Source organism: Scheffersomyces xylosifermentans, assembly GCF_036884685.1.
Source record: "Scheffersomyces xylosifermentans strain CBS 12540 chromosome Unknown RJT20scaffold_2, whole genome shotgun sequence".
NCBI classification, from domain to species: Eukaryota; Fungi; Ascomycota; class Pichiomycetes; order Serinales; family Debaryomycetaceae; genus Scheffersomyces; species Scheffersomyces xylosifermentans.
Window position 1 is genome coordinate 593,487 of NW_027042940.1, and position 20,597 is coordinate 614,083.

The 20,597-nt window shown below is 38.6% G+C and overlaps 9 protein-coding genes and 1 non-coding gene across 10 annotated transcripts; 2 read left to right on the plus strand and 8 right to left on the minus strand. All coding sequences in view use genetic code 12, as the record gives it.

Annotated features, from left to right (window-relative positions):
- Positions 1–82: 82 nt before the first annotated feature.
- On the minus strand, positions 83–421 carry ASR3 (Asr3p; the record flags this gene model as incomplete). The annotated part of the gene is made up of 1 exon (XM_064919304.1): positions 83–421. One exon carries the CDS (start codon positions 419–421, stop codon positions 83–85), a length of 339 nt encoding a protein of 112 aa, XP_064775748.1.
- Positions 422–731: 310 nt separating this feature from the next.
- Positions 732–3,330, minus strand: RJT20DRAFT_25764 (uncharacterized protein). Its single transcript, XM_064919397.1, has one exon. It carries the CDS (start codon positions 3,143–3,145, stop codon positions 1,043–1,045), a length of 2,103 nt encoding a protein of 700 aa, XP_064775749.1. The 5' UTR covers positions 3,146–3,330; the 3' UTR covers positions 732–1,042.
- Positions 3,331–3,646: 316 nt separating this feature from the next.
- RPL21A (60S ribosomal protein eL21) lies at positions 3,647–4,759 on the minus strand. The gene is made up of 2 exons (XM_064916511.1): positions 4,688–4,759; positions 3,647–4,222 (listed from the first exon to the last, which is right to left on the minus strand). The coding sequence occupies exons 1-2, from the start codon at positions 4,696–4,698 to the stop codon at positions 3,751–3,753; spliced, it is 483 nt and encodes a 160-aa protein (XP_064775750.1). The 5' UTR covers positions 4,699–4,759; the 3' UTR covers positions 3,647–3,750.
- A 531-nt stretch (positions 4,760–5,290) lies between these two features.
- On the minus strand, positions 5,291–6,473 carry RPS9B (40S ribosomal protein uS4). The gene is made up of 2 exons (XM_064916512.1): positions 6,430–6,473; positions 5,291–5,966 (listed from the first exon to the last, which is right to left on the minus strand). The coding sequence occupies exons 1-2, from the start codon at positions 6,434–6,436 to the stop codon at positions 5,407–5,409; spliced, it is 567 nt and encodes a 188-aa protein (XP_064775751.1). The 5' UTR covers positions 6,437–6,473; the 3' UTR covers positions 5,291–5,406.
- Positions 6,474–6,848: 375 nt separating this feature from the next.
- On the plus strand, positions 6,849–8,807 carry RJT20DRAFT_133140 (diphthine--ammonia ligase; the record flags this gene model as incomplete). Its single annotated transcript, XM_064918199.1, has 1 exon — positions 6,849–8,807. One exon carries the CDS (start codon positions 6,849–6,851, stop codon positions 8,805–8,807), a length of 1,959 nt encoding a protein of 652 aa, XP_064775752.1.
- A 206-nt stretch (positions 8,808–9,013) lies between these two features.
- On the minus strand, positions 9,014–9,447 carry INO4 (Ino4p; the record flags this gene model as incomplete). Its single annotated transcript, XM_064918200.1, has 2 exons — positions 9,014–9,274; positions 9,367–9,447. 2 exons carry the CDS (start codon positions 9,445–9,447, stop codon positions 9,014–9,016), a joined length of 342 nt encoding a protein of 113 aa, XP_064775753.1.
- A 555-nt stretch (positions 9,448–10,002) lies between these two features.
- Positions 10,003–12,654, minus strand: RJT20DRAFT_25790 (Zn(II)2Cys6 transcription factor). Its single transcript, XM_064919399.1, has one exon. It carries the CDS (start codon positions 12,633–12,635, stop codon positions 10,341–10,343), a length of 2,295 nt encoding a protein of 764 aa, XP_064775754.1. The 5' UTR covers positions 12,636–12,654; the 3' UTR covers positions 10,003–10,340.
- A 1,089-nt stretch (positions 12,655–13,743) lies between these two features.
- On the plus strand, positions 13,744–13,816 carry RJT20DRAFT_t27. The gene has a single exon. It is a non-coding gene; the product is annotated as a tRNA-Arg (tRNA).
- A 1,821-nt stretch (positions 13,817–15,637) lies between these two features.
- RJT20DRAFT_125516 (uncharacterized protein) lies at positions 15,638–16,359 on the minus strand. Its single transcript, XM_064916513.1, has one exon. The coding sequence runs from the start codon at positions 16,160–16,162 to the stop codon at positions 15,989–15,991; it is 174 nt and encodes a 57-aa protein (XP_064775755.1). The 5' UTR covers positions 16,163–16,359; the 3' UTR covers positions 15,638–15,988.
- A 1,305-nt stretch (positions 16,360–17,664) lies between these two features.
- Positions 17,665–20,567, minus strand: RJT20DRAFT_25808 (uncharacterized protein). The gene has a single exon (XM_064919400.1). It carries the CDS (start codon positions 20,241–20,243, stop codon positions 17,778–17,780), a length of 2,466 nt encoding a protein of 821 aa, XP_064775756.1. The 5' UTR covers positions 20,244–20,567; the 3' UTR covers positions 17,665–17,777.
- Positions 20,568–20,597: the final 30 nt, after the last annotated feature.

The window sequence follows — 20,597 nt, forward strand, 5'->3', positions numbered from 1 at the left end:
GTCTATCCTTGATGAACCTGCCACTCAATTGCTACGAATTGACCCAATAGCTAATCATTTCCAGAGTACGGCACCTGTAGAACTACTCGTTCTTCTTGAAAGCTTCTTTCTGTGCACGAGCAGCCTCCAAGTGTGCCTCCCTCTCCTTGGCTTCTGGCTCGAGATCTGGGAAGCTTTCGGCATTCACTTGAGGTTTGTGGTGGTGTGGATCAAGCACGACATGATGAGGTTTGTTGATCTTGTTGAATGGGACTTGCTTACCTCCAATGTTAACAACTAAGTTGTCTGGATTAAAGTTGGCTTCGTCAACCTGCTCCTGGAGCGATTTTTTACTGGTTTCGTCGGACATTAGCGGGATAAAGTACTTGTATGTTAAAAACAATAAAAAGAAGAGAATGATGTTAAATAAAAACGGATTCATGTTGATTTCCTTTTATATTCTGGCGATCCTGGTGTTATCCGTAAATAACATTACCCAGACCTGATTCAGGGGTTCTGGTGGCAATTTTGTACACAGGTGGTTGCTATCCATGTGACCATCCCATCTGGATAAGTGGCTCCAAAGCGAGCTCTTGAATCGGGCTGTAATGGGAGATCTGGAATGGTGAGTGCACGACAAATAAGGAAAAGGAATTTTGCAGCCTTTGTATTGTGGAGAGGTCAATGGGGGGGGTGTGTGGTGGTGGTGGTGGAGTAGTTATTCTTGGTCTGTGGTGAATTGCCTGTGGGAAGTGTCAAGTTAGATAGAGACTGTGTGTTACATATGTAAGGAAATTGGGGTAAAAGTGAAAAATCCAGCTGTGTTGTAATTGTAGTTGTAGTTATTGTAGTTATCGTTGTTGGTGTAAGGCTTTTGAATTGTTTCAGATTATTGGCCAAAAATCAGTAATAAAGTGCAATTTACCGAACATTACCCAAGGACGATACATTTTAACGTTATCTATCCAAATACTGTACACTAGTCAACAACACTACAGCTACCTTACTCAAGAATTAACTTTCTATTTATACAATAATAAATAATTCCTAAAATGCTATGCGGTTATGGTACATCTCCAGCGACATTGCCAAGTACCTTATTTGGTGAGCCTGCCTGTCCACTAGCATATCCACCAGTACTTGTGTTCAAACCTACTTCCGCAATCATCGACGTATGCATGCTCATGGAGTAAATGGTTATGAACATGACAACACAGTGCAAACCAATGCAATATAACATGAACAACATTCTTGTACCTCTGGTGGCCAAGATTGCTCTAGTTAAAGAAATAAATAACCTCTCCACAGGCGATAGTTTGGAGTTGATTCTCTCTTGTTCGCGCAATCTAAATTGCTCAATTGGGTGTAATTTTGATTCGTAATTTTGTTGGTAAGGATTACTCTCGATATCGATGCTGACATTAGCTTTTGGCAGCAAGAGTTTTCTGCCAGCTCTTGATGATACAGATTGTGATGCCTCCTGCTGACTCTTAAATGATGAAAGGTATCTGGTTCTCTCATATAATTCCTCGTTGTCCCTTTTTAAGCTGTTAACTTCTCTCTTCAAATTATTGACAGTATTATATTGTTTTTTGAGTTCCTCCTCCAACTCGTTGTTCCTGTCCCTAAATCTATCCCTTTGTTTGGTAATGATAGGTAAGATAGAAGGTTCGTCTGATCCTAAGCTGCCAGACACAATACTTCCATTCCGCCCTCCTGGTCTAGTCATACGAGTCATGCTTGATATAATACTGGCATTATCGTTGAATTTGCCAGTGTTGGTGACATCCTGTACTTCCAGCAAGTCATTCTCCAACTTGTCGTTGAGCAAATGAAGACGAGTTAATTCTTGGTTTGAGGAATCCAACTCTTTTTCTAGTTGACCGACTCTAGCCATCAAATCATCATGCTGAGATCTGTAATCTGCTAGCTCTTGCGTCAAGACTTTATTTCTTTCTATTAATATGGAGTCAATAGTTTTAGTGGAGTCGTTTCCATCTCCTTCACCTTCGTCTTCTTCGTGGCCAAACTCAATCTGCCTTAACAATTGCAATTCATGTTTCAATTCATCGTAGTCATTGGTTCTTTCCAAGTTCACCTTCAAATTTTTGACTTCTTGAGAAAGCTGGGAAATCTCTCTATTCAATGACTCTACCTTGCTTGACTGCTCTTTTGAGGTGTTTTCTAACTTCTTTCTGGTTTGATCAAGACTGGCCACTAGTAACGCATTCTCTCCTTCGAGTTCTGAAACCTTCTTGGTATTTTCTTCCTTCAAGCTTTGAATTTCAATGTCGTTTCTTGACTTTGAGAGTTCCCTACGTAATTCCTCATTTCGTCTCTCCAACTCAAATATTCTCTTTTTGGAGGATTCGGCATCTCTTGATACTATATCTAATTCTGCTAAGACGGCAGCCGATGAGATATCACCCGAATTTGGCTGTTGTCTGTTATGTGTGTCTAATTGTAGTTCTGTAACTTCTTTGGATGTTCTGAGCTCTTCGATCTGTTGTTGGGCTTCCTTGATCTGGAACTTCAATTGTTTCTCCTGTTCTAACCAATTGGATTGCTTTTCGTCAATCAAGGACTTGAATTCGTCCTCCTTAGCAATCAATCTCGAACTGAGCAATTCTGCAGCCTTCTGTTCGTTCCGTAACAATCTCTGTTTCAATTGTTCATAATCAGCCTTCTTAGTTAACTCTTCATTTAATCGTTCGACTTCTTTTCGCAAGCTCTCGGTCTCGGACGATTCAAGAACCGAGTCTAAAGACAATTCAAGCAATGGACGAGGATCAGGCGCTTCTGCCAATAACCTATAAATTCCAAAAAAGTAGTTCTCCACGGATTTCTTCTTAGTCGTAAGGGTATCGATTTCGTTCTGGTAGAGCTTCAAGAGCAGCTTAAATTGCTCCAACTTATCTTTATCTTCAAGTTTACGGAATTCCTTTGTCTTTGCTGCCAAATTCTTTCTACTGAGTAACGATGTTTTTTGGTCATCTTTAAGTTCCAAGCCTTGTTCATCGAGCTTTCTTTGAAGTGAGGGTAAGTCTATCTCAGTCCACGTTTGCAACGCATTGGAGAACATATTGGAGGGTTTGGATACCGAGGGCGTGCCCTCTTTCAGTCCACGACCGTCCACAACAGGACTACTCGATGGCGAGTCCGACATGATATGCTATATTGATGGAGGTTAATGGTACTGTTGAATGTATCATGTGCTGGTCTTAACTGTCGTTTGGTTATGTGTCACTTGAGACGATTGTATGATAGGTTTCTAGCGTCCTGCATGTTTATTTCATATAGGGTTCAATTTAAAAGGAGTTACATAAGCAGAGAAGTAAGAGAACGCCTGATTCGTAGTAGGTGTTTATGCAACAGGTATAATGAAAGAAGTTGAACAATAGTTAAGAGAATGGCTAGTTAGAGTTAGTACTAAATGAGATACTATTTGTTCTTATGTTTTAAGTATATGTTGTTATAGGTAAAACTAGCCCTTTTTATGGTAGTTGGTGTTTTCAAGTTTTGGAACGCAATAGTCTTGGAATAGTTCACTATAACAAGGGAAGTGACTTAGCTATGGATTGTGGCCTTTATTCTGCTCTTACTAGTCTTACTGTAATAGCTACTACACTATATATGTCGCAGTATAAGCGAATTGATCTACATCTAAGTTACTATTTTACTTTACGTGCATTAGATTTTAATTCGAAAGAAGTGATTTTGGGTGTAAGACCCAATCCCATATGATCTATCATAAAAATATAAATAAGCCATTTAAATGAAAGTCTCGTAAGGAACTGGAGCAAGGGTTTGAGGAACGTTACCTTCGGTGGTGATAACGTAAGCACCTCTTGGCTTGACTGGTTGTCTCTTTAATTGGACTTGCTCACCCTTCTCCTTAGCCTCCTTCTTGGCAGCAGCGTTGGACTTGACTCTGTTCAAGAACTCTTGACGACAAGCAGAGTGCTTGATGTGCTCAACTCTCAAGTTGACTCTCTTCTCGATGTATCTGTTACCAACAACCTTGTTGATGATGACACCGACGGAGGACTTGGTGACGTTGTAGATGATACCAGTCTTACCGTGGTAGAACTTGTGTGGCATACCCTTTTGGACGGCACCGTTGGCCTTGATGTCAACGATGTCACCGACCTTGTAGGTCTTCAAGTAGGTGGATAAAGCAATGGTACCATGCTTCTTGAAGTCACGTTGGAAAGCGTAACGAGTACGGGATCTTAAACCATGACTATACATTGGTTAGTAATTGTCTCACAAGGGATAGTAAAGATATGATAATGTTGAGAATAAGGTAGTTCATTTGAAAAAAGCTTGATTTATTACTCTCATTAATTGGAGGATACATTTCAGTTGAGTTGAAGTGCAGTTGTTGGGAGTATATCCTTCGTCTTCATTTTAACCAGGTAGTATCATCAGTCATGATACTTCGAAATAAATCATTTTCTATTGATTGGTGCTTTACGGTCTCAAAATCATGGTGGATCTGTCGATTTCAACTTCAAGTACATTCTTCTACAATGATGTTCTTCTTGGTATTGGTGTCACCTTTGATACTCATCTTGTTGAACAATAATTAATGTCTTTATAGGTCCTTCTCTCATCTCGGATAGCTTCCACACTCGTTCTTTTGATTGACTGGCTCTTTCTTCTCTCTTTATCATATCATTACATTCTCTTTTCATGTTTCACATACGATTTACCCATTTTTACTTAATATTGCTGAGCTATTCAAAAGGCAAGAAGAGTCTTCAATATTGGAAATATAGTTAAATTTTCTATGTATACAATTCGTAACCGTCCCAGAACGAGCAATGTATGGAAAATTTTCATTTTTCAAAATTCAAGGACCTGCATCGCTGAGAAACAAGGGCACGAGCCCTAGGAATTATATGATCACGTGAACACACATCTATTTTGCAGCCTCTTGTGGTTCCAGAGGATGAAAAGACGATAGTATGACGTCTCTTTGGTGGTTTCATGGTGTCATGCAATTAGCAATGATTGAGGTGTATTATAAGGTCGATAATTAGAGTAAAAAGGTCGTATTTATCTGTAATAGTTATATGTTGAAACGGCGTCTAAGTCAGCTGTTATATTTATTTACGGTACTAAATTCGCTTCCATTGAACAAACTGATTACCTCTTTCCAGTGAATTACCAAGTAAGAACGATTGATTCATTCAGTTTATTTCTAAAAAGATGAAGACAAAATGGTTGCAATATCCCATTCTCTCTACTTGGTATAACAATTATAATGGCTACTTCTCTACATTTTTACATTCATATTAAACAAATATCAAATTAAACTACATAAAAGAAGTGAATGCATTGGAAATAAAAAAACCAATTTATTAATGATGAGGAAATAAAGATAAGCTATAAAATACAAGTATGATTATTAGTTCAAGTAATTTACTCTTCATCTTCGGCACCCTCTTCACCCTTACCTTGGTTCTTTCTCTTAACTCTACCGGCTCTGCCACCTCCGTATGGGGAGTTGTGGGCAAAGTCAATGTGCTTTTGGGAGTCCAATCTAACAGTGAAAGATGGGATGTTGACGATTTGCTTACCGACGGCAATGTGTCTTTGGGAAATCAAGACTCTGGCGTGGTGGATAGATCTGGCCAAACCCAACTTGAAGACTTGGGTTTGCAATCTTCTCTCCAAGAAATCCTCGATTCTTAAAGCCAAGACGTAATCCAACTTCATCTTGTCTTCGGTCAAGACACCGACTCTGACCAATCTTCTGATCAAAGCGTTACCTTCGAACAATCTCTTTGGGTCCTTCTCATCTCTGGTCAATAAATCACGAGCAGCTCTTCTGATCTTGGACAATTGGAATCCGATTCTGTAGATTTCTCTCTTGTTCTTTAAACCGTATTCACCAGCCAACTTCAATTCAGCGTCCAAACGAGAAGACTCGTATGGGGTCTTTGGGACGGAGTAAGTCTTAGAGTAAGTTCTTGGAGCACCTAATAGAAGTTAGAATATTATTCAAAAAAATGGGGTTAAATAACAGAGGTCTCTACGCTTTCTTATGATTACAGGGCATTTTTTAAAACTGAACGAATCGAAGTGAGTTCTGGATTGTGTCTGCGTACTTTGGTTCCACATAAGTGGATTCCATAGGATGCAAGAACACATTCATACCAAAGCCTGAGTTCAATGAACTCAGCATTTTGGGCAGAACCTACAAGGACAGCGGCTAAGCAAGACGCAAATCTTGTGGCTAAACGCTATCCTTGACTACTTGTCAAAGTAGAGCTTGAGACTGAAGTGTCGGGAATTCAGAATCAATAAATTAAAAAATTACTCTGATATAATCAAAGAAAGGAGGACCCGAACCTCAATGAACAGGATGTCAAGACTAGTACAACTAGTATGAGGTCACTGTCATTATATGAAGTTATGCTGCTTAATTGTTAGTGTACATACGAGGCATGTTGACTGTCTTAGATGTGTTGAAGAAAAGAGCTTTAACTATTCACACTAAAAACGAGAAATGAAAATTCTTTTATATCTCCTAAACTCAGCTCTGTAAGTGAGAGGAAACTGAAAAATTTTCTATGTAGTGCTGAGGTTTACTCTAAATGAAGAAATTGAGTATATTGAGAACTGGTCTCTGGTGCGATTTGTGACGACTTGTCGAGACTGCTTCAGGTGCAGGCTTGTAGGTTGACAGGAGGTTTTGACATCCATACCGCTGATTCGTCTGAAAAGTCCGGCATGAAGAGCCCATCTTCCAGAGCTGTTAACATACAGGTCTCATGTTTAGTAGTGTAGAATACGTAGTAGTGATAGATATAGAAACGGCAGTAAGCTGGGTAGAGTAATTGTAGGTGGTAAGTTGTAGAATGAAGTTCGTGGCTCTAGTTTCGGGTGGAAAAGATTCGTTTTTTAACATTCATCATTGCTTGTCAAATGGCCACGAATTGGTAGCTTTAGGCAATTTATACCCACAAGAAACTGATAGAGATGAGATAGATCTGTTCATGTTCCAGACGGTGGGACATGATATCATAGATTCGTATTCCGAATGCTTGGACGTGCCTCTATACAGACAGGCAATTACTGGAAGCTCTTCGAATCAGCAATTGGAATATTCAATTACTGAAAATGACGAGATAGAAGACTTGTATAAGCTCTTGTTGCAAGTGAAAGAGAAACATCCAGACTTGGAAGCTGTCAGCTGTGGAGCGATCTTGTCACACTACCAAAGAACAAGAGTGGAAAACGTGTGTGGAAGACTTAATCTCACATCTTTAACATATCTTTGGCAAAGAAATCAAGAGGAGTTGATGCAAGAAATGATTTCCAACGATTTGGATGCTCGATTGATAAAAGTTGCAGCAATTGGGCTTAATGCCAAACACCTAGGAAAGTCCATATCAGAAGTATTCCCGCATTTGTTGAAGCTAAACCAGATGTATGATGTTCATGTTTGTGGAGAAGGAGGGGAATTTGAAACCATTGTGTTGGACTCCCCGATCTTTAAGTTCAAGAAGTTGCAAATAACGGAGCATGAGGTAATTAACCATTCCAGCGATGATGTCTCGTATTTGAAAATAAAAGTGGTGGTTGTGGAAAAGGAAGAACAGTCCAATTATGTAAAAATATCACCGCCTAACCTACTTGATAGTAAATTTGAAGAAGTACTTGAATCGCTTGATAGTGATAGTTTGGAAGCCTTAACCTTGAATGAACCATCAGAGAGCGTTTCTTCAACCTATGAATTCAAAAAGCCACCAAGTATTATCCAAAGCCCAACTAAGTTGTACATTACGAATCTAACATCTTCCCAGGAAACTGTCGAGGATCAAGCAGGTGAAATCTTTAAATCTTTAGGCACTATTTTGCAACGCAATGAATTGTCCTTCAACAATATTCAACATATCACCATGTTACTTTCAGACATGTCCTATTTTGAAAAAGTCAACGGCATATACTCAAAAAGCTTTGAAAGCTTATACTTGCCGCCTTCTAGAATTTGCGTGGAAACGGCCATGTCATCCTCCATAATGTTGTCATGCATAGTTTTGAAGGAGCAGGTCCCTTCAAAGAAACTGGGTCTCCATATTCGTTCCAGGTCTTATTGGGCTCCTCAAAATATAGGGCCTTATTCGCAGACCAGCGTAGAAATTAGAGAATCATACAAATTATCCACTTTATCAGGACAAATCCCTTTAATTCCGAGTAGTATGAGTTTGTCACAGAATACTATTCAGCATAATTCAGTATTTTCATTGCAGCATCTCTATCGTGTGAAGGAGTTAATAAGTTGCACGAAGTTGGGTTCCATTATCTGTTTTGTTACACACCAGCGCTTTGTTTCCACGGCTGCAAAGACGTGGGAAGAGTATACGTCCAGCATAGAAAATGAGTTCAACCAGGGCCAACTTGTCATAGTAAAAGTTTCTTCATTACCGAAGGGTGCAGAGATCGAATGGGGAGGAATCAGTTACGAGTCTATCGTGGGAATGTACGATGACTCTGACGACGAAGAAAAGGCGGATGAAAAGAAACACGAATTAACTGACTCCATCAGACAATTTGATGGCCACTTCATTTCACAAATTGCTAACGGCAGCATGAATATTGTAACGTTATTTTCTAACAATTCTGATCATATTACGAGCTTCATAAAGCAAAACTGCTCTAAGTCATACATACAAGTTATTACAACTGATGAGAATATGAAATACTTGGACTTAAAACAAGAAGAATTGATAGAATATTTGCCTGTTCAAGGAGTCTACGACTCAAGAGGAAGGGCCTACAAATATTCACTTATATGGAAGTATGAACAACAATAAGCATACAAAGAGCCACATTGAAACATCAAAAGTCAAATACATTCACTATACAATATCCGGAATAGTACATACTAGGTAATATAAATCTCTAGCTCTTGAAGAAATCAACAGTATTTTCGTTTTGAGCATGTCTGAATTATCTATACAGAATCCAGGAGCTTTTTGAGCTTCTTGCTTTTCATTAATCATTACATATAGTTACAAATCTACTTGGCGATGTCAGCTCCATCACTAGTAGGACCGTTGTAGATAAGTTCCTCCGGGATTTTGATACCCTTCATTCTACATAACTCCACCAAGTTGCTGTTCTCATCTTTCAACTGGTCGATGTAGTCGGCACTCTTGGTCAAGATGTTCAATTCAGAACGGTTCTCCAGCTCGGTCAACGTTGGGGTCAACGACACGATTTTGTCAAACTCCGACCGGATATTTTCCCTTCTTTTTTGCTCAGAAGCGATGTGGTGTGCCTGGGGACGTTAGTAAGCATGAGACTGTAAAGATGTGATACCGAAGTTTTACCTTATCTTGGTAATGTGGGTTTTAAGCCATGAGTACATACTTTCTTCTGGTCTTCTGTCAACACAGACGACTTCGTCGATTTTCTTCTTCCGGCTAATGCCTTTGCTTCATCCGACGACATATTGGAGTATTATATAAGTGTGTATATATAAATCTGTGACAAGGATCTATGCCTTCTCTTTCTACATCACAGTTTTGGCTGTGCTAACTTTAAATCTGAAGTCAGTAAAAAACCTGGAGTCAAAAAGATGGAATATGGTCACGTGATTCTGGTATTATAGAGGAGAGTGAGTGAGTTTGGGCGCAAAAGAAGATGAACATTAGGAAAAGGTGGACTAATGAGAGTACTGAGTATGATATATGTGGATGTTGCTGATGAGGCTTGGTTATGAGGATGAGAAGGAGTATGAGAGTATTGAGATTGAGAGTTGGTGATGAGTATGAGTATGAGTATGAGAATGAGAATGATAATTATAGTGATAATGATAATGAGAATGAGTGCGAGAATACCTTAACTTGAGTATTGAAAATGAGTGCAGCTTATGACTATGAGAATGATTCGATAACATTTGTGTTAGTATGACTATTTCAGTAATGGAGTATTAATGTTATTTTTCGTATTAAAGGGGTATCGTTATCAAATGCATTGGTTCATTCGGTTTTATAGTGGTTTTATAGTTCTATTAAACGATCTAACCAAAAAAAGTGAAGTATCACAATCTTATATTAAACGAAGGATAATAGATAAGTCGCTTTCAAAGCTACCCATATAGTCCTTGTTTTTGTGAGAGTTTATAGTATTCCATAGAAGACTTCGGATAGCTACGTTCGTCATCCCTGGACTTCTTATAATTTTTTGCAGTAACTTTACGGCCGGAGAATTCTAAAAAGAGAGCAGACAAAATAAAAGTGAACTTTCGGCCGGTGGTTTAAATTCCGCCCCAAAACTTCCGACGGTCGGCCGAATAGGACATAACGAGGATATCACCTGGATTTTGCATCATGTCATAGGTCTTAGAGTGGGTCTTGTAAAAAATCGGAGTAGAAATCAGACAAGAAGTCGATATCAATCTTGGCTTTTCCATCTTCCATATTACCTGAGGTTTTTTGGAGTCTTTTCATTGTATCATTAGTCTTCGCATCTCTCTTTAAAAGTCTCCAAAATTTTGATAAGTCGATCTCAGTTATAAAGGTACTCATTATGTTGGGAATCTTAGCTGCAATAGCAGCAGAAACATCAATGTGAGTAGATATGGAAGCTTCTGTGCTCTTATAGAAATACGGGAGAACTTCTTGGATATCATGCAGTGTAAAGTTTAAACGAAAATTTTTGGGATCTTTCTTGAGAGGCTCGTAAAATTCCTTTGCAAAACATATCTTCAAGAGACCATTCCAGCCACGAATAATTCTCCAGAAATAATAATATCTTGTTGTGAATATGGATACAAGTTCTAGTAAGTCTACGCATGAATCTCTCAATGCAACGGAAAATAGTACAAGTAGCTTTCTTTTTTCCACATGTTCTCCATCCTCTACTTGTAGGGACAAGTTTGTTCGTAATAGTAATGAACATAAAATCACAAGGGTCTTGATAGCAATAGTCTGTAATACCGGAGCAGTTGAAAGCATTGACATGTTATTAAGTTGATTTTCAATAATGGTTTGTAATGTAGGAATAATTGTCAATTTTATTAGCTTCAAAGTCTCCTTGATGAAGATTGCACTCTTACTATACATTTGTTTCAGGTCATAATGTATAACCATTAGAAAATGGATGGTTAAAATTAGTTGCTGGCCCAACAAATACAGCTTAATTTTGAAGGTATTGGCGAGGCTTTGAGGCAAGTCCCCCATTGCATCAGCAGATAGTACTTCTTTCAACTCCGCTAGTCTCTCTTCAAGATCTTCTATTTGAATAGAGTTCTGTAAGTCAACAACTGCATCGTAGAAATCCACTAAATGCCTGAAAACCATTCCACTTTGCATGTACGACAGTATTATCTCCTTTTCATACTCTGTGTCTATCAAGTTAGAGTTGTCTAATTCATATGAAGGGCAATTTATGTCAATGTACCGCCTACTTACACAAGAAGGTGTACCGCAACTCACACATTCAGTAGCATCAAGGCTTTTCATGTGGACTGCCAACTTTCGAAATAAATTACATTCTCTTTTGGTCATTGAATCGTCAGGGTCCCTGCTTAGCCCAAGGTTGCTTGCCATACTCACTAAGGTTGCAGTTAGGACCATGCTGCCACCACCGTCTAGGCCATCCTGTTCCTCTGGGGCAAGGTGGCGGTAAGTACGCAAAAGTAAAGCTAACTGTAACACTGTTACATTTGACCTCTCAAAAATGTTAAACTCGTCTAAGCACTTCTGGGCCAACTGTATAAAACTTAATGAAATTGGATTTTCGAGTATGAATTTCAATTCAAGACTCTTCAGCCCTCTGGATGCAATGTTTGACAGATCGTTTAAAGCTAAGTCATTTGAAAAATATGAAAGATAACTGAGTCGTAGAATAACCAAGAGTATTCCAATGATAGCTACATCAACCTGGCCCTCCATCTGCAATTCAAGAATGGGAGTCAACTCAAAACTTTCTTCATCTATTATCCTTTCAATATCTCTCCTGAAATCTCGTTCATCTATTAGTGGCACATAAGGGTAGACTTCTTTGAAAAATCTTCTAATTAGAGTCCAAATTACCTTCTGGTTGGGCAAGAGAGACAAAATTTTCGAGTCTAATGGTATGAAGGGGTCTCTCGATAAAGGGTCTGGGAGAACCAATCCAGAGAGAAGCTCATGCTTTGTGGAATCGTAAGACTTCAACAGCTCCTCGGAAAAGCTTTCTCCTCCTAGTATTGCTTCCTTTCCGTTAGCACCAATGAACTCCCACGCATGATGGAGGGCAGGGTCACTTGTCATAAGAGTAACCCAACTAAAGGGACCATAGCAGTGTTGGCCGATTTTCCCTTTAACGGTTACTTTCCTGTAGTCACGGTACAAATTGACTGTTTCCTTTTCCGATTTATTCTCCAATGTACTGTACGATATTCTTATGCTTTCTTTTGGAGTTGAATCTGGTTCCAATCTTCTAATCTTTGCTTTCAACAGCTCAATATCCTGCTCAATAGTTCTTTTCATTGCTCCAGAAGGTACAGACTGGCCCTGTCCAATGGTGCATTGTCTTCCCTTTTTCTTGCATGTTGCACACGGATATTCCTTATCGCACTTCACTTTTCGTAACCTACAGTAGTCACACGTTTTCACCAACCTCTTCGACATGCTCTTGGATTCTACATTCATAAGTACTACAACTCCAGATATCACAAGTTAACTTAGACAGGCTGGTTAAGGGTTTCAAAGAAACTATGCAGGAGAGATCCTTTTTTATCCGAAAAAGGACCCTGTTGTAAGTGTTTCCGTAATGTGGGGGGAGCCAGGACAGGATCAATGAATGTTGTTTAAAGGAGAAAGAGACGAGGAATTTGTGCTTATAAAAAGTACGATACTAGATAAACCCGATTACTTTGGTTGCAAATCTGTCATTGCCGATTGATAATAATATTACAAAGCAGATTTGCTGCACTAAGCCTGTTGTTGCACTAAGATATTAACTGCGCAATTCCCCGACAGCCCCGAAAGAAGGAGGATAATGGTGAGAAATTGAATTAAGAAATCCTGCTTCAGCCACGACTTCATCTATAGATATCATACAGTGTGTTAGGATGGCTATTTCAGTGCATGCATAATAAAATAGTTAGTTAAAACCAGATGCTCAATCTAGTTGCTATCAACAGCTCATGCCAACAGGAGCGCGAGTATTAAAAAGGATGAAGAGATATCATCTTTGGAGTTTTCAATCATACCGCCTATTATTGGTGGAGTCCTTCTCCACTATACCCAACACTAGGTCCACCATGTCCTTTGTTGCAATCGACTGATTGTTGTTAACGAGGTTGCATATATTCTAAAGACCCTGCATAAAAATTACCACTTAAGCTTCGTACGACGAAATGTACATTTTGACACCAATATTGAAGCATTTGATGTCTACAGAATGTAAGCAATGCCCCAATAGAAACTAAATACGCCTTGTTACAATACAGAGAGAGGAACTCAAACCAAGTAGATAAACTGCTCTACAATCAATGATTTGAATTGTTAGATTTATTCCAAAGGCATAACTTTCACAACCAAATGGTATGTATAAAGAGCAGAAAGTCACCCAAGCATTTCAACTTCATTTCTAAGTATTAACAATAGCTGCAAAATTAGAAGGATACCAAGTAGCAATTAGCTTAAACTTTTATGTCACCTTACACGAAACCGTGATTTTTTTGGAAATCACGTCACTAAAGTCACGTGACTCGAATTTTCTTCAAAATTCACCGTTCTTGTGTCTACAATAATCGCCTGCGTAGCGTAATGGTTAACGCGTTTGACTTCTAATCAAAAGATTGCGGGTTCGACTCCCGCCGTGGGTTCCATCTTTTTTCCTTTTTGAATGTTCATACCTTGTAATTATGATCCTTGCTCTTCAAGTAATCAGCTCTTTAAGGGTTTGGAACTAAAACGAAACCATTCAGCCATAACTAGAACCATTTAGGGAATTTGTACTACAGTTGTAGGTTGCTATGTTCGGTGCTTGTTCAGCATATAGCTTTCTGGAAATTCTTGTCAACTTGAGGCAACTCAGCAATCAATGTATCTAGGCAGCCATCTATTTCAAGTAAATTGGAAAATGAATCTGTGCAGCCAATAATTTCTCTGTAAAAAATTTAAGAATTCAACCCACAGAAAGAATTCAAATCAGCAACTGAGATGGATGAAATCTCCCTATGAACAGCGATTTCAAAATACAGCCTTTTCTGAGTAATCCTGGCTCAGTATGTGACATTCCAATCAATCAGCAATCCTATCCAAGAAATTTATCCTCCATTGACCAGTTCAACGTAGCATAACTGTGTGTTGGGCATTCTTAACTTGCTGCTTTTCAGCTGCTACATTTGCTCCAAGAGCTGAAATACCGGCCAACCCCAGGGACATATGCTCCATTATGCCGTCCATCCATTGTAGTTGGTTAAGGGAGCTCCATCGGTGGAACATAAGATGTTAGAGAAAGCAAGATTTCTTTCGTCAACACTATTTGTTTTGCTGTCTTTCGTCCACCATATCTGGTGTGTATGTAACCTCGTAAAAGATATCACGTGTCATTGTGCAGACTACTTGGTTTATTTTTGCCCCAACTTTAACCCCAACCTACATATATTACGGTGCAGGAACTTATGCACACACTAATCTTGCCAGTCTGGGATCCGGTGAGAGCTTCTCATGTTTGCGATAGACCTGTACTTTCCATGAGTGGCCTGACTCATTGCTAACATCCCCACAGTGTTTGAACATTCCCAGCTGGAACTTTATGGCAAGTTTCAAGAACTGTGCCATATACACATTAGAGGCACTGCTATCAAAGTTGGCAGTTGCTATTTTTAAACCAATCTAATTGAATGTCCATTTGGGGGTTCCAATATGTCCCGCCTGAGCAAATGCTTAAAAAATTGTTTTTGTACACGTAAATGTCGTTTTTCCACAATACACTTTCTGATAGATATCAGCTCAGAATGTTATTAGCTAATAGTACAAAGCTCCATTTCTTCTTCATTCTGCCTTTTTCCACCCGATTACGTACACTGTTGTTTAGCATTATAATTCCATCTCCCCTCACCCACAAATACACACACCATCGAACTGTTACAAATTCCCGCGATTTGTCATGTCTTCTCTCAATTGCTTTCAGTCAATAGCCCCGTACTTTCTTTTGTCCTCAAACATAGCCACGAGCTCAAAAATGTGCTAAAAGGTACCATTTTTGATGCATTTTTCAATGTAGTAAAGAGTACGATTTAGGTCATTGCATCACTGTAACTTCCATACATCCAACTCATATGTAGTATGTAAATGTGCTCTGGGCTGCATTCAATGTGCACCCCTTATTCTGGCAGACTTCAACTGAGTACCACACAAAGTGGACCCAATGTGAACATGACTTATTCTCCCATTAATTGTTATGAGCTACTCGGATTTATGTCTAGGGATGAGCCAAGATTATTCACTTCATATGAAGATTAGCAAAGTAGCGACATTTCGTCTCACATTCTAGTGAGATGCGTATCGTCATAAAGGGTTGCGTTATCTATGTTCAGTACAGTTGTCGTGATGAAATTAGCAATAGACTTACAATTTCGATGAGCAACTTATCACTGTTGTACGCTGGTCCTCAGTTATTTCTACAACGCCTACATCACATTTGAAAAACTGTATCCTCTATTACTAAAAGAAGAGATCAATAAAAAAGATATTTCCACTGGACTGTAACTGGTATTAAGTGATATTATTAAGGAAGTAAAACAGGAACAACAACTATATATGTGTTATAAATTGTGGAATAAGTGTGCCAGAAGACAGTAGGGAACAAAACCGTAAACCAGTAGTAACCACTTAACAAATAAGAAGTGCCCACATATATAAGACTATACTTAGATAGTCTTAGAGTAAGCTAGATAACTCTTGGAATTTCAAACTTTCAGTCCATAGACTTTTCATAATTCAATGGAGTTTGAATAACGAGTAAACTGCTTAATATTCAGCGAGCAATCTTACAACAAGAAAGCAATACCAGCTGCAGCAGCTACGGCAGCACCAGCGATGTTGACGTTGGAAATACCAGCGGAGCCACCAGAAGTGGTACCGTTAGTGGTATTGGCGGTAGCGTTGGCAGCAGAGACAGCAGTAGCAGCAGCTAAGGCAATGATAACAGACTTGAATTGCATTTCGAAAAGATTATTGTGTAGTTGATTGATACTGTTGAATAATGATTCAAAAGAAGGAGAACAAAAAGTTTCTGTAAATTTATTCACAAGCCGGAAATCAGAATTTATTTATAACCTAGCTTTCATCTATCATTTTGAACTAGGAAATATCAGTTGATTCATTCAGTGTGTGCCAAAATTTCCTAACCCATAATTCTTTTTTTTTTTGGGGTGGTGGTGTAAAATTGTTATTCCCCCTAAAATGATAATGGCAGCAAAATAAAAAATTAATGTCGTATTCCTGTATGAAATGCGCTTCACGTACAGTTCACCTTCCTAAACTGTGATAAATAAAACTCCCTTATTTTAGAGTGTGGCAATTTTATTAAAAACAATATTATCAATTATGTATGCAGAGCATGCAATAGATAGCACGCATTAGAAGACCATTTAATAAAGTATTGCCAGGGAGTGAAAAAGGTTATTATTAGCAGTATTGAGTCCTAAAATGATTATTCCTTTAAAAAGTATTAGTTTTTTCATGGCTTTATAAAGGAATTCTAATTTCTGACAATTTATCCGTGGTTTTAGAACTTCTGTCTATTTTCTCTTGTTAATGTGTAAGTATTGCGGCGCATCTATTTCCCTGTTCATACCCTTGCCGGTACTGTGTGAACTTTAAACCTTTTGGTTGAGGGTCTACTACTCCACTAATGCCTAGAGTAACCATTTAAGGTTTCCCTGTGGAATGCTGTGGTGATGTTATCTTTTCTCCACTTGTCAAAGCCTCATCTCCAATCTTGGGTGGCTCAATTATGGGCTATAACGAGAATATTATTGATAACGACTTTTTGTATTTTGTAGTGCTGTTAATTGTGGAGTATTTCAATACGGGAACTAGCAGACGACTTTCCCGTCCTTGCTAACACAACCAGGCTCAATATCTAGGCATCACGACTACCGAATTATTACGCAAAAGCCACGCGAATTTTGATTATTGACTACTTTATTAGCCGTGCGCCGTTTGACGGTAACAGTACACGATAATTACACGATCTCTTCACGACATGACCAACTAAATAGGCACAGCTGGTTGCATGGTGACGGGTGAACTACACGGAATATTAATCAAACGTTCATCCTCACTTTACATGGCCAGTCTTTGCCGCGAAGATTGGCTGTCGGAAATTTCTCCCATCTTCTCCTATTTCTCTCATATCCTTCACTATATTATATGTTCCTATGGACGAAAGAGGTTAAATCGAAATTAGCATTTGGAGCACTACTCCGCGGCTATGCCAGGTACAGATCTTTTGGGGTTGTTCCAGTATATAGGAAGCACTTTTCGTGTTCGCGGCAAATCAGGACTATAAAAAAATTAATTTTGGCGGCTTGTCACGTCAAAGAGTAAATATTCAAAAATATTCGTTTCATTAAAAAGTATGTCTGTATCATGGCACAAGAAGAATTATATCAAATAAGGGTGGTATTATACAAACGGAAGCAGTTAAGCTTCTGTGTCGAAAAAATTCTTAGGTTTGATTGCGACCGTCAAATATCTTCGGTTATTAGGTATGGTTTGTCGTAATGAATGTAGAAAGTAGATCTATTTTCGTCATAGACATCTTCTCGTTATCTAAGAAAGATGGGAGCTTTGTGTCTTGGTGTCATGCTGGTATACTTCAGCAAGTTGCATTATCTTACTGATCTCGCGAGTAAAATCTTGCTTATCAGTATCTTGTTGAAGCTTGTTTATGAAAAGGTCTGGTCTCAAACCAGTACCAAGACCATCTTGTTTGCGGAAAGCCTCCAAAAGCGCTTCAACACCTTTGAAGTCGGACTTGAGTAGTTTTCGTATTTCTTCTTCATGAAATTTGGTTAGTTTCATTGTCTTGTAAAATTCTTTAAAGATCCTATTACTCTGCAATAAGTTGACATGGTCTTGAAGCGTTAACTTATTGATAGTTGATTCATTTGATGCCTTCTCCTTGGCAGCCCTCTCTTTCTGAGCCTTTTCCCTTGCAGCCTTCTCCTGTTCGGTTTCGTTCTTATTGTCTTTATCATCTTTCTCTTGGAGCTCTTCTGCTGTTTTCTTCTCCTGCTCCGGATCTATCTTCGGATTGTTCAATGTTGAATTATGTTGATTCATCCATTTTCTGGGATCGGTCATGTAATCCAAAACGGTGCGGGTTTTGATCCACATTCGGTAGTTGTTCAAGTATATATAGTCTTTGAAATTCTTCTCAGTTATACCCTTCAAGTCGTACTCGTAGTTCAAAGTTAGAACAAAGTTACTGGGAATATAACTAAGCTGGTTTTCAACAACTGTTAGAGTTAAGGGAGATAATTCTTCATAGGTACTGAAATGGTTATTACGACAATTATAAGCCCTCAACTGCTGGTTTTTAACAAAGTGATCAAGCTGATGGTTCTTAATGTGCTTTTCCACGATGGCATTTTTCTTCGGGTCCATTTTAAGATAGTTATCATACCTTGATGGGGCTGGAGTATCAGTAATTGCTAGACCTGTGATATCGATATAAAGACCAGTATCGATGTCGATGAACCTAGCATCAATATTGTTATTACCATTACCCTTTGAACGATGACTAATAGAAGAACCTACATCGATAAAAAATCGTCCCAATCCATCGAATTTGAAATTAGCATCTCCAACATTTTCCACCACTAATGTTTGATTAAATTTATGGCCCAACTTGTATAATTCCAGGATTGGCATTTGAACATCGATATCAGTATCCCAAGGAAATGCAATGCCGTTCCAATACCACGATAATAAAGAACCATGAGCAATCCAAGTTATAATCCCGTTTTGGCGAGCAAAGTTTAGATAATTTTTAACTAATCTGTGTAAGGATATCAATTGCTCGTCATTACCGACGGTTAACCCATTAAAAAAGCGCCAATCGTAGTGTTCGCCTAACCATTTGTTGGGGGTATTTTCCAATAGTTTTGCCTCTTCGAAAAACTTTGGCGGGTTCCTTGTGTCTATGGAGAATTCCAAAGACTTCATATACATCATGTCTGAGTCTGTTCTCTTTTTAAGACCTCTGATTCTAAGGAGTTCTTTCTTGGGATCAACATGAAATGACTCGTCTGGAATAGTTATCGACAGGCCGCTTAATTGACTATTTGGATTCTTCTTGGAGCTAGTTGAAAATAGCTTTTTAAAGGCAGACAAGACATTAAGCTTCTTTCTAGGAGACAATACCTTGGATGTAACCAATGTCTGCATGACGTTACTATTTAAGATACCGTATTGCAAGCTATTCTGATTATTGTTTGCAACTTCTACTTCGAACGATCCCTTCTCATCATTGTTCGCTAAAAAGATAATTTTCAATGGTGGAGGGGCAGATGTATAAAGGTATGCTTTACCCAAAAGTTCCCTATTTTCAGGTGTTTGAGGACCAGTATATTCGGTGATTTCAAATCCTAAAGGATGCTGTTTGTTATTCTTACAATATTTGTTAATGGGTATTAACGTCGTCTTTTCAATAAGCTTTGGTTTTGAACGAAGATCAAAAAGCTGCAGGCACCAATCCGAATCCTTCAAAGGATTGAGAATATACTTATGTAGCTTCGACATGTCCACCCAGTCTGACCAGTGAAAGGGAACAGAACTAGGAACGCTCTTCTTTCGATTAGCCTGATGCCTGAGGAAATTCAAATAAACTCCGATAGTGAAACGGGGATCAAATGGTTGAATGATTGGTCTAGGTAAGTTATCGTCAAAATAGTATTGCGGTATTGATACCTCCAAAGGCAAATTGGCTAGCATCTTGTCATTTATAAACCATAACTCATTGGTCAAGTCATGGTCCAACTTTTCTTTTCTGATCTCTTCCATCTGTTTTAGGAATCCTGGATCGGACTCTAGATGATATTGCGAAGATAGAAAGTTATTATACCATAACTTGAATTTAAGTTTCATAGATCTTTGAAGGTTCAATTTATACTGGGCCAACACTGGTCCTTGAAGCAGACTCTGCAACGACACGAAAATCGTATAGGAAACAAAAAGTAGTATGAATACCTTTAGCACCAATTTGCGGGGCACCTTTAAGTAGAACTTCATCATATCGGAGCAAGTGTATAAAGTGAACAGTGAATTGTTTGACTTGTTTTGAATATAATTAATCACGGACTTAATTCTTGTCTCACGAGTGTTGGCTCATAAAAAAAAAACGAAGGACTATGGTAATAGGGCACCAACGATTTGCGTGAATCAAATGAAGGTTACAGCGATTGGCGGCTCAAATGTTTCCATAGGAAAGTAGCAGTTATGATATATCAACAGGAGCTACTTTTGTTGGTATATTAAGGAGAAAAGAATACTACAAAAATTCTAAGCTATCAAGTTCGGCTCTCTCTCCCCAATTCCTAACTACTTTTATCAACAGCCATTCACTGATACGTGCAAAAAAGGTATGAA